Below are 13,244 nucleotides of genomic sequence, written 5' to 3'. Positions count from 1 at the left end.
CAGGTGAAGAAGAGTGGTGCATGCAGACTGAGCTTATTACTCCAAACCTTTAAGAACCCCCTGATGATGCACAACAGAATCTACAACTCAAACCCCCTTTGGTGACAATCAATAAAATTCCTACTGACATCAAATTTAAGTTTGGTGTTGGGAATGCATCATCCACCAAGGAGGAGGTTATCAAAAGGAAGAAAGTACCCAGGAGATGGAGAAACAAAAAGATTCCCACTGAAGATCTCTCCCCAAGAATGAAGATGGTGTTGACTAGCAATCCAGTGTTCACTTATACAGTACACATAATCCTCTTTCTAGAACATATTGAGCTACTTTATGGAGACATAGGGAGAAGATTCACAGTGAGAGGTGAAGAGCTGAACCCCTATGATCCTCCTCCCTAGAGGAGCTGACCGTCAAGTTAGTGACGGTAAAGAAGTGCTTGTCGGGAGGCAACCCAATGATTTCGTATCCTTAGTCTATTTTCTGTAGTAGTAGTTTTATTATTTGTTTGATTGTTATTGAGTTTTTACTGTTTTTCCTTTGTTTTACATGTGTTTTGATCATGTAAAAATTTTAGAATAGGAACTGAACACTTAATAAAATTTATGCCCACTCTGGAGAAGGTTGATTCTGCCAGGTCCACGTTGAACGTGAGATTCTCCAAGCTCAACGTGCAATGTGCGTTCAAAAGTGATGATTGTCTCTGCCAAGTCCACACTGAACTTGGAAAATTCCAAATTCAGCATGGTAAACGACGTAAACAGCGTACAATATGGCCAAGAGTCCACGCTAAACTTGGCCCATCCCAAGTTCAGCGTGGATACATACGTACAAAGAGGAAGTTTGCTTCGGGAAGGCCCATGCTGAACTTGGAAAATTCCAAATTCAGCATGGTAAATGACGTAAAGAGTAAGCCAATAGACCAAGCATCCACGCTGAACTTGCTCTCCATCCAAATTCAGCGTAAAAAATTTGTTCTAAAAAAATCTTGGGTCCACACCGAACTTAGTGCTTGGTTTACACCAAATTCAGCGTGGAGAGGGATTACTCATTACGGAATCTGCGACGCCGAACTTCCCACTATTCAAGTTCGGCGCCAGCTTAATTATCTTGATCTATAATAAAGGACAATCTCATGCATTCATATCCAAATCCCTGTAATTAATTCCCACCCCCTTTGATCAAATCCCCAACCCTTTTCCTATATAGAATCCCCTTCCTCCCATGTCCACCCCTCCCCCCTTTATATATATATATATAGACACACGTTCTCCCCCCCCCCTCTTATATATATAAATAAATGAATCAATAAATAAATACCTATATATATATATATATAATATAAAAAAATAACACATTATATAAAAAAACTATATATATATCTATATATATTTTAAGTATCTTAATCTCTCTTATCTTTTTAACATTCTATTCTTCTTTTACAATAATATTTATTTTTATTCTTTCGTACGTCTTTTTATGTCCCTTCCTGTTTTCAGTTCTTCTTTGCTTGAGGACAAACAAACTTTAAAGTTTGGTGTTGTCACTTCGCTTATGGCTTTTCTGTTTATTTTTATGGTACCAAAGGGAGGAGAATCATCTTCACAGAGGAGCACAGCCTGAAGAATGAAACAACCACTAGAATAACTGAGGTGGTTGAGTTCCTTTCATTCTATATTCCTTTCCGTTCTTACTATGTTATATTCCTGTTTTCCGCTTATTTTGTTATTGCATGATCAGTTGTTATTTCAATTCCTAGGTTCTAGTTTAATTTACTGTTTATTTTGTTATTTGATTTTTATTCTGAAAGGGTGTCTCATGTATTGCTCACTAAGCTTAATCAAAAGAAAAAAAAAGGTATAATGCATGAGAGATTGAGTTTATACTTAAGATTAGTCTTGTTTACTTAAATGTGGTGGTATTAATTGTGATTCTAAATGAATGGCATGAACAGTGCATATTCGAATTTGAATCAAGGGATGTTGATGTATAAGGAACAAGAATTTAGAGAACTATTATGATTTCTCTGAAATTAGTAAAAGTTTAATCGTTGAAGCAAAAGAAACAGCAAAAGAAAAATAAAAGCAAGGTCCAAGGCTCTGAGCATCAATGACTAAGGAGGCCAGACATGATTAAAAGCTCAAAGAGTTATTTCCCTAGTCATATGCTTGTGGTGTTCTTGTGTCAAGTAATCCTTGAGACAGAACATTTAGAGTCGAGATCAAATGCACTTAGCAGAGTATGCCAAAGGCTTTGAGCACTACTGCCTGAGAGTAATTGAAAGAAAAATCAAAACTTAAAGAGAGTTTCCCAATCAAATGCTTGTGGTGTTTTTTGTCAAGCGAAGCTTGAGACAAAACATTTAAAGTCACGGCTAGACTCAAGGTGCAAAGCACCAATATTTTTACTCCTCCAAATTATAAATTTTAATTTTTTAATATCTTTAATTCATAATTAATTTATTAATTTATAAAATTTTACAATATTAACATATAACATCTAATTTGTTTAATTATTGGTTAGATGGGATTGAGTATATATAAATATATAAGATTTACAGTGTATCTTGCTGCTTTCCTTGTTGTGAATTATGTAATATTTTTACCAAATTGGTTTTCTTGAATAGATTTAGTTATGTTATGCCGTTGAACACCTAAAAAGTCTCCTTAGATTATGTTTAATGTTTATCAATGGATGCGTTTTGATAAGTTTTAATTATTTTATTTGATAAGTTTTGATAAGAAATAATTATTTTTAAAGTATGTTATATTAAATCAAATCAAGTTGACTAAGTATGTATTGGAATCTATGATGCACGGACACTGACACGGATATGAGGTACGACACGATATGGGACATGCTGACACGCAAATTTTAAAATCTTATAAGACACGAGGACACGCATACATATAAAATATAAAACATCTTTTAGATAAATCGTAATTATATTTTGATATTTTACTGATATTAAAATATAAATTAATTATTTTAATTATTTTTAATATTTTATTTTAATTATATCAAGTATTTAAAATATTTTTTGTTATAATAAATAATAATATATACTATATCTAAATTTATTTTAAGAATATATTTTAAGAATAAAACTGGACACGCTGATACATGATGGTATTTAAGTGTGTCCAAATGTGTCCGGAGAAAATTTTTTTATTTTTTATTAAGACACGATTTGGACACAGCAGACACGCGTGTCGAACGAGTATCAGTAAGTATCGTGTCCAAAATATATCCGATACATAGACACGACAACTTAGCGCGAAGTGTTCGTGCTTCATAGATTAGAAGCAATGAAAAATTCAAGTTGACTAAAAGACTCATATAAAACATGTTTGAGCTTTGATTTGTAGCTCTTATGTTTGCATATAATTTTGTTTGGACTTAATCAAATCTAGTATTTATATGTATACTTAAATGTGTATTAGAAGCTACATATTAGTAATTAGTATTTAGTCACCTCGACTAGACTAAATGTATTAATTCATAGTAATTTTTTCTCTCTTTATTAGGGCTGGGAATACATATTTTATCTGCGGGTATTCAAGTCGGACCAACTCGTTCGGGTAGGATAGACTACCCAATCCGCTGCGAATAGGGTAGAGATCGATCCGGGTATGCCTGCGAGTAGGGTAGGGTACGGGTTTAGAGTGTACCCTATCCTACCCTACTCGCATCCCATATGTAACACATATTTTATAAAAATTAGGTATATAGCAAAGGAAGTGAAAGTTGAACCCACAACCTCCCTCATAATGACTTGCAATAGGTGAGCAACTATAAAATTAGTTAACTAATTTAGTAATTTAAAGCATTAATTTTTTATTTTTTATTTTATTGATATGTATGAAATTTGGAATGATTGAATTTCATATTTGTTTTGAAAAAATTTAATATTTCTGCGGGTATGATAGGGTTTAAAACTTTAGGATGCGGGTAGGATGCGGATAGAGTAGGGTAGAATTTTAATAAAATTTTCAACTCGTGGACTTACCTTACTCCACCTATTGTCAGTCCTACTCTCTATCACAAACCCTTTGTCGACGCTCACTCTCTCTCGCAAGCCCTCAATCGTCATTCCTTCCTCCATGATTCAGCACCCGTCGCGTTGCCGTCTCCCTCTCTGAAGTCGTCGCACCGCCATGGTTCAGCATATTTCTTTACAATGTTATTTAATTTTGTTCTCTTATTTCTTTACTTGGTAGGTTGATGTATGTGGATATAGTCGCTTGACTATGATTATGGAAAGCATGGTAAGAAAGCAGAACGAGTTCTACATACTCTGAGTTCAATACGCTAGTCTCTAAGTAGTCCTTTAATTGTATGTTATTTTTCTTTCCTCTTAACCATAGGACGTCACAAGATTCAGGGTATTAGAGCAGGTTTTGTGTGTAGAAATTTGAACCCAGATATACTTGATGAAGTTATAGAGGTCTGTTGTTTTGCTTTTCCATCTTCTTTCTCCTCCCTTCCTTCCTTTTTTTGTATAAAAAATATAATAAAAATAAAAATTTTTTGAACAAGAATTTGATTGTTTATGACAATCTTCTTTATTAATAATTTTTTAAAATTTTTGAAAGAACGCAGTTTATTCATAGACACGCGCGCCTAACGATACTTGCACATTGAACACAACTTTCCCAGATTCTTCATGAAAGATTGCCAAGCTCTTATAAATTCTGTGTACTTGCATATTTTAATAGAACGGAAAATACAATATCTCCAAGGCCGAGATTGGGGAAAAAAATGATACTCTAAAAACTGCATACATATACAGATTCGTTATTTTTTTCTTTTTTGAAAAGCATAAATATACAGATATCAATTACTTAATAAACATTATGGCTAAATTGTACATAAAAAATATACACAAGAGGCAAGTAAAACAATCATTAGGAAAAAAAAGTTATGATTGACTATTCTTCCATACTTGTCTCAAGAGCTGATATCTAAGAACCTTGCGACCACCCTTTATTGCTGCAACTGATGAGTCATCAATGCCAAGTCCAAGTGCAGAAAGGGGAGAATCCAATTTTTCAAGTTCATCATCACTGTTATATAGCTTTATAGGAGCAAATGAAACACATCTTAGTGAACTTTGTCTTCCCACATCTTGTAACATGGCCGCAACCGAAGAAGATGGAAGCGGTGTATATGATGTGGAACCAGCATTGCATGGGAAGCTTGTGATGGACCCTTCATCATCTTCAATATTCTAAAACCAACAAAATCCCCCACAAAAAGAGAGTTAGATATGCTATATATGATTTAAGGACAACACTATGATACACCATTAGATTTTCTTGTTGCATCAAGAACTAAGTTCACAGACATTACTGAAATCGATATCCGGTGAGTCATGTTCAAAATATAAAAAATGCTATTCGTATACCAAAATCAGCCACTAACATCAGCCATCAATGTATTTGTGTATATGTATGGTTTAATTTATTTCAATGTGTATTTGTATCTCAACATGTATTTTATACTGGTGGCTGACTTTGGTAGCTGATTTTGGTATACACATAGCATAGCTGTCAAAATATACATGAATTTCAGTTATGTAAATGTTAGTATCTTAGAAACATTTTTCATCCATTTTAACTTGTATCAAGTTGAAACTTACATAATTGAAGAGTAATGATATACAATCAAGTTTAGTCCTTAATCTCTATTAAATTTATTAAGCATAGAGCGCAAAAGTTCAAAGTATCTGAGACTGATTTGAGCATCTAAGAGTAAAAGCCTGTTCAGATTTATTTTTTCCAATGTTAAAAGGAAAAGGGCTAAACAGTAAATAGACAGACATAAAGATCCAGTGACTACCACCATTGTTACTTCTTATAATCTAGGGAAGCACAAGCATGCTAAAACTCACCAACCTCATCATTCAATGCCTGAATAACAGCATCTGGGACAGGCCCTGGACAAAACTCGTCGGGGACGAAATTGTTGACAACCCTCCTTATCAATGCTATGCCAAATCTAGGGCATACCTACAGGTTTTACATGCAAAATAAAAATATTCAGTGTTAGTTTCGGAACTAAAAAAAAAAAATAAAAAAAAAAAAAAGAAGCAAGTAGTTTGGTCTAACCTCTTTTCTCATAGCCGCATCTGTGAGCTTTTCAAAAGGGAGCATCATCAGATCACTTAATGCATTAAGGAGACTGAAAGGCTTGTAGGATGATTCAAGTTTTGGAACATCACTTTCATTGCCATCGTCAAGATCGTCGCTATCATCAACGCCAAATAAATCCGAAAGCCATATTGACCAAGTACCAATCTGATTATGGACAACAAAATTGTAAGCCTAACCAAGAGCACAAACACTACAAATCTATTAACCAGTGCCATTGCCGTTTCGGATCTTTAAAACACTAACTTCCATTTAATTCACTTTGCTGAGGAAACCTCTAATGGTTTTATTTTCATATGATGAAATCAACAATGGACCCTAGGTGAGTTTCCATCTCCTATTACTCAATTGCTATTATAAAAGGGAAATAAAATAAGGAATTTAGAACTCACAGCATTCTTTAGTTGAGCACCAGCCCCAAAGCCTGATTTTCCAGATGGAATAGGAAGAACTTTAGAATCACTAATGGGGTCAGAAATAGGATCTGTTGGCATGTCTTCTGTGGAGTCACGTAGAATGGCGTTGAACATCGCCACATCAAGTCTGTTTATCAACTGCTCCATCACCTACAATCATAAATATCCTATTTTAATTGTATAGGTAGGAACAGAGTATTCATTGAGAGAAAACAAAAAACGCACCTAATCTATGCTACATATAACTATATATGCCTATAGACATACCCAACACAGGCATAAAAGCAGAATAAAAGTATAGAATACAGCAATGCAATATTGCATCAAGAAATTTCAATGCTAAACTGTACCAAGCTAGCTATCAAAGGCAAGCAACCACACTCATGCCCTCCAGCTCGAAGAGGGCAAAGCCTTTCACAAGCATCGTTGAAAGCTCTTTTCCATAAATCAATGGAAAAGCTTCCTTGTTCGTCATCACATATACCTTTTCTCTTCCCACTAGTTTTCCTTGAGCCAGAGCTCTTAGCAGCTGCTGATTGCATATACGGAGTCAGAGTCTAGGGAATAACCACAAAAAAAATAAGGAAAAAAAAAGTATCAGTAAAATGACAAAGGGAATTTTATTTATATGTTATAATATGTCTTCTACACGGTGACAGAAGCCAAACTTATCAGAAGAAAAAGGAGACAATGACAGATTTGAAATTCAACCTGCCACCACACAGACTCGACTATTCGAGAGAATATCCAAGCTTCAACTTTTTCCAATGCAACTAAAAACGTTTCTGGCTCCTCCCAGCTAGGAAAATGATTCTCTGTATTTTCTTTTTCATTCTCACGAGGACGAGCATCAATTCCATCGCTGGGTGCATTGTCAAGCTCTTTGCTCACAAGTGCTCTCAGCAATATCATGTTTGAGAGCCAGAATGCCAACCTATTCAAAGTTAAGAAATTGTTAAACTATGAATCAATACAAGTGCATGCATTTAACAAGGTGGAATCAGATGTCTTTTGAAATTGATGTCAAATCACCAAAGTTTCAATAATACAACCACCTAGCCTTATCTCATTAGACAGCTGCTGAATAAATTGATCATATGGCTACCATAAATATAAGATCTTCTTCAGTTAAATTACCATGCACTTCTATATCACTTCTTCAGTTTTGAAATATACCTTGGAACATCATTTCCACATGCTTTAGAAACCAATACAAATCCCGAGACAGCACTTTGGGCTACACTAGCTTTATTAGCAGGGGTGCCAACCTTACAAGCATGGGAATAGAATCTAGATAGGCGCCGAGCAGGTGTGTGAACCTTGTTTGACGAGCTACCATGTTCAGCAATGACTGAATACAGTGAAACTTCAAGAGCAGCGGCCTCTGTCAGCTCTTGTAGAAGCATTTCAACTTTAGCTTTTGATTCAATCTTATCATCAATAAACTCTTCAGTCCGATTAATGCTTTCTGATTCAGTCGTATCATCAATAAACTCTTCAGTCCGATTAACGTTTTCATGACACGTGCCACCGACATCAACATCATTAATTTCCTCTGCTTGATCTAGGGTCTCACTCCTGCTCTCAACAGATTGTAAATCAAACCTTGCAGTACTCGCATCCTCTGCATTATCATTAAGCAGATTATGCGTTGGATTTTCATGTGATATCATTTTGGGTGAAGGCACACTGTTATTCAATTCTGATTTCCTAGTAAAATCATCTTCACAAAAATTATCAACAACTTCATTCCTCATGGTAAACTGTTCCTGTTCTTTTATCTCTTCCATTTCCTCTTTTTCCTTCAAATCGTCAGTGTCAAAAACACTATTTGCATTCTCCTGATCATATTCATTATACCCATGTTCACTTCCACTATGCTTCTTAGAAAGCCTATCCTCTCGAGCAACTTGAGATTGGGAAGATCTTCCAAAGATGGATTGCCTACTTGATGAATTGTATGAAGCGGAAGATACACTTTCAAGAATATCACCGTCAGTGAAATTTCGCCGATGTGATTGTTGAATGCTTTCTGGAGTTTCAGAACTTTCATTGGTAACCTTTGCATTTTCCTTACCAAACCTATCATCTCGTGCAAATTGAGATTGGGAAGATCTTCCAAAGAAGGGTTTCCTACTTGATGAATTGTATGAAGCAGAGGACTTGCTTTCAAGAATATCACTGTCAGTGAAATTTCGCCGATGTGATTGTTGAGTGCTTTCTGGAATCTCAGAACTTTCATTGGTAACCTTCACGTTTTGCTTAGTAAACCTACCCTCTCGAGCAACTTGAGATTGGGGAGATCTTCCAAAGATGGGTTGCCTACTTGGTGAGTTGTATGAAGCTGAAGATATGCTTTCAAAAATTTCACCCTTACTGAAATTTCGCCGATGTGATCGTTGAATGCTTTCTGAAATTTCAGAACATTCATCAGTAGCCTCCATGTTTTCCTCGTAAATTTTAGATGAAGAACGCCTGCCACTTGTAGCATTTCCCATATCTGACGGCAGAACTATGGATGAAGAAGGAGATTTATTGCAACTGTACTCTGTCAATGCTTCACCCTCGGTGTTTCGAATTCCCATGTTTGAGTGAAAGGCCGCAGGTGAAGAGGGTGATGTGATGCCATTGAACTCTGTGGATGCTTCACCTTTTGTGTTTCGAATTCCCATATCTGAGGACAGAGCTACAGGTGAAGGGGGTGATTTGATGCCATTGAACTCTGTGGATGCTGCTTCACCTTTTTGGTTTCGAATTGCCATATCTGAGGGCCAAACTGCAGGAGAAGAGGGTGAATTGATTCCATTGAATTGTGTGGATGCTTCACCTTCTGCATTTCGAATTCCCGTATTCGAGGGTCGAATTGCAGATAAAGAGGGTGATTTGATGCCATTGGACTGTGTGGATGCTTCATCTTTTGCGTTTCGAATTCCCATATCCGAAGGATCAACTGTAGGTGAAGGGGGTGATTTGCTGCCATTGAACTGTGTGGATGCTTCACCCTTTGTGCTTTTAAGTGAGCTAGAAGTGGTGCTTCCTAAGGAGAGAACAGATTTTCCATTGGATCCTTTTGTTCCAACCTTGATAGCTTTGATGCTGTCTGAAATCAAATGGCGACAAGAGTTATTAACATGATAAAATTAAATTATTGTACTTTTGGATAGAATGTTATTCATCAAGTGACCAAAAAATCAATTCAAAATGCATAATTTACAATACATATGCATTTATATAGCTCTGTCTTGTTCCTTCACAAGATACATGCTTGGTATTTTAAAAGGATTACAAGTCAGCACATTTAGTGTTCAGATTCTTGAGTATTTTATGCTGAAGCAAAATTGAAAATTACAAACAGGTAAATGATTAACAAACAGTGTACTCTCACATTTTCTAAATATAATAACTTAGTAAGATCAATTAAATGAATTGCCGTGGTACACTACTAAACACAAGAAGCACACTGATGTACAACATTGATTCATGAATGCATACCAAAAATATAGGAAAACAACCGGTACTTAATTGAGTGAATCCAGCTCAACAGTTTGAGAGCAAGAATTTGATCAATTGCTTTCAAATGTATAAAGCATCCCTTAGCAATGATATGGTGAAATAGAAAATTAAAAAAAAAAAAGTTTTACCATTTTCACTTAGAGGGGAGACACTCCCAGTATTCTGTGAATCGGATCTGATGTTTTGCAATTTATTTGCAGGAATTGCATCATCATCATCATCGGTGAAAGACGCTATTTCAAGTTCATCATCATCATCATCAACAGAATGCGCTGCCGATACAATTTCAGACCGTGATACTGAGACGGATTCGCTATCTTCCCTGTCTACTGAAAATTCTTTTGACAAGCTGCTGTTTGGCGATGAGCTGGAACTCTCTGTGTCAATTGGCTGAATAGCAACATAAAGAGTCGTTTGTGCCGAGCTCCTGAAACTCCTCTTAGTGCTCAACACAGTGCTTATATCTTTTGTTTCCTTAATAATTCCAAACTCTGCAAGGTTTATCGTAGCTGATCCAATGAGTTGACTTTTTACTGTCTTGTCATACAAGTTGAACTCTAACAAGTTCTTCTGAAAACCTTCACGGAATTTGCCTTTATTGGACAGAAGTACTGAAATTGTGAGAGATTGATTGAATTCAATTTTCCCATTGCCGCAACTGGCCAACAGAGACCCAGAACTTTGGCCATCATGATCCCATTGGAGCTCTACAGATTTAGCAGATTTCAGTGATGGTGAAACAGGCGATGATGAAGGGGGCCATGGCTTAATCTCCTGAATATGGATTATGTACTTAACTAGTGTTGGCCCACTCTTTCTGCTCCTTGATTTAATTCCTAGAACCATCTTCACAGTGCTATTCTTTGTGATTATGCTATTGCTGGTTTACCCTCAATGATGGAACCTAAAACACAACAAAATTGAAGTACAATGGGGATCAGAACATTCTAAATATGCTTGAACTGATTAATACAACAAAAGAACTAAATATACACATGGCAATATTTTTAACAAGTTAAAGAACCTATAAATATTAGAGGGAGAAAAAGAAAGCAACACATAAATACCAAGCTTAGTGACCAAAGCAAAACAAGTTGTCAAGGCAATCCAAAAATGTGTTTTCTTTTTGCTTTCAATAAGGGAAATTACAGAAAGACAAAGCTGGACTGATTCCTCTTCTTTTTCTTTTTTTAATCAAAGAATGAAAGATCAGAATAGAACACATGCATGGATTGCATAGAAAAATATATGATATTTTAGTGGAAGAGACAAAAGCTACCGAGTGAAATGAGGTAAGAAAGAAGGAACCTCAGATAGAGCTACACACAATCCCTAATTCTAGATTCAGCTAAATGCTTGCAAATGGAGACACAACAATAAAAATGGCATTGAAACAAACACTTGGAGCTCGACCAAGCTTAAGTCAGCTAATAGAACATCCAAAGTGATCAAATGAAAACAACAGTTAGAAGAAACGAATAACAATAAAATAATGTTAAGTGACAACGGACAATCAACCAAACGAGTTAATTAATCTAAAATCCGATCAAATTCAATCAAGACCCAGAATTGATGACGAGTGAAAGATACCAGCTTTGGAATGAGATCAACGAAAGGGAAGGAGGATCCAAAAATGGGAGCAGAATTGAGATTGACAAAGGACGGTACTGGTACCCATCCGGAAAAAGAAACGAAGAATCTAGATTTTTATGGAATGATTGAGAAGAATGTGTTATGTTGGATGAAAAGGAAGAAAAGTGAGAGGGTTAAGGGAAAAAGGAGAAGTAAGAAAAGGGGAAGAAAGAAGGAAGAGTGAGATGGGAATGAGAAAAGCGTGTCATCCGCAGAGAAGGACGTTGCTGTTGAAAAAAGAAAGGAGAGCGCCAACTGCTGGGTACTGAGTGGGCCCAACACTTTGGATGATTCTGTTTCTCTCTCATTCTCATTCACGGTCACACTTGGGAACTAAATCAACTACCGGAACACAACAAATGTAACACCGGACTTGGATATCATCATTTTGTTTTCATTTGATATTTTAAGATATTGGGTTAGATGGAATAGCTGTCATCGAGTTTTAAAACTGACTCCGGTAGATAAAAGTATATTAATAGACATTAATCCAACTTTAATAATAAATATGATGTTTGTTGTTATTTGTTAATATGATAAATATTTTAATTAAAAAATTGTGTACTATCAATCAATTATATATTGAATAAGAGCGTGTATAAGTCCGGTCCACCGTGATTTTGTTAGAACAAATCCGATTCTAATATTTTACTAGATCTATTTTAAAATTTAAAATTAAATCTTAAATTAATAAAATAAATTAAGTTAACCTGCGTTAATCATATCAATAAATTATGATTTTTAAAGACTAAATTTAATAAATATTATATATATCTATATCAAATAAATCATTTAAAGATAAAATGATATTATGTAATATAAATTATATTAATTAAAATATAAAAGTATAATTTTATTTATATAATATTAATTCGAATTAAGTTCAGGAGGATAATACAAACCTATTTTAAAATTATACTAAATAAAAATGACAAATTTAAACTCGACAAATTATGCTTCGACTTTAGATTATATTTTAGGTTTGGCCGAATCTTGTACATGGTCAAACTTAAATAAAAGAGTAATTTATTAATGAATTTTTTTTGGAGTAATTATATAAACTGTAAATTATTTATTAAGGTTTTTTATTTTATAAATGAATATATTTGTCACTAAAATAAAGATATAAGTATGTGAATTTTAGAACAGAAAGAGAAAGAGCATTTAACTCAGAGAAATACTAGGAGATATCAGGATTTATTGTTTTTGTCATTATTTAGGCATCAACTTAATTTCTTTAGTCTAGTTCATTTAATTTAGTAATCCAATAGTATACTTTATTTTATACTTTTAACAATTATTCTCCACATACAAACATTTTACCCATACAAGTCATACAAGTCCATATACTCTATTTCACCTCAGACTCGCATCTTCTATCATGTTTATTCCATGCGCCTCCTAATTTAACAGATTTTTCAATCAACGCGCGAATATATAACTTCCTTTTTCGAAAGGATTTCATTTCCTTTTTCGAATTTTCTCTTTGTTTTTCATGTCTTCTCTCTGCGTTCTTTTTCGTACGTTTCTCTCT

The 13,244-nt window shown here is 34.8% G+C and overlaps 1 protein-coding gene across 3 annotated transcripts; it reads right to left on the bottom strand.

The window, feature by feature from the left end:
• Positions 1-4,746: 4,746 nt before the first annotated feature.
• On the bottom strand, positions 4,747-12,123 carry LOC112711229 (uncharacterized). Of its 3 annotated transcripts, none has more exons than XM_025763839.3 (9): positions 11,669-12,123; positions 10,207-10,982; positions 7,742-9,665; positions 7,277-7,499; positions 6,916-7,122; positions 6,542-6,715; positions 6,108-6,296; positions 5,891-6,008; positions 4,747-5,227 (listed from the first exon to the last, which is right to left on the bottom strand). In XM_025763839.3, exons 2-9 carry the CDS (start codon positions 10,922-10,924, stop codon positions 5,220-5,222), a joined length of 3,561 nt encoding a protein of 1,186 aa, XP_025619624.1. In that variant the 5' UTR covers positions 10,925-10,982; positions 11,669-12,123; the 3' UTR covers positions 4,747-5,219. The 3 variants fall into 3 exon arrangements, with proteins under 3 accessions (XP_025619624.1, XP_025619623.1, XP_072059286.1); XM_025763838.3 differs by having other exon boundaries at positions 5,895-6,008; XM_072203185.1 differs by having other exon boundaries at positions 5,895-6,008; positions 11,146-11,966.
• Between the last annotated feature and the right edge of the window lie 1,121 nt (positions 12,124-13,244).

Source organism: Arachis hypogaea, chromosome 9 (assembly GCF_003086295.3).
Source record: "Arachis hypogaea cultivar Tifrunner chromosome 9, arahy.Tifrunner.gnm2.J5K5, whole genome shotgun sequence".
Taxonomy (NCBI): domain Eukaryota; kingdom Viridiplantae; phylum Streptophyta; class Magnoliopsida; order Fabales; family Fabaceae; genus Arachis; species Arachis hypogaea.
The sequence above is the reverse complement of the archived record's forward strand: the minus strand, read 5'-3'. Positions and strand labels throughout refer to the sequence as shown.

Coding starts and splice junctions, on each gene's coding strand:
- LOC112711229 (XM_025763838.3), bottom strand. CDS start 10,924: ATGGTTCTAGGAATTAAATCAAGGAGCAGAAAGAGTGGGCCAACACTA. Junction 7,500..7,741: donor TGTGGAAATGATGTTCCAAG/GTATATTTCAAA, acceptor AACTTTGAATAG/GTTGGCATTCTGGCTCTCAA. Junction 6,297..6,541: donor GTGCTCAACTAAAGAATGCT/GTGAGTTCTAAA, acceptor GTCCATAATCAG/ATTGGTACTTGGTCAATATG.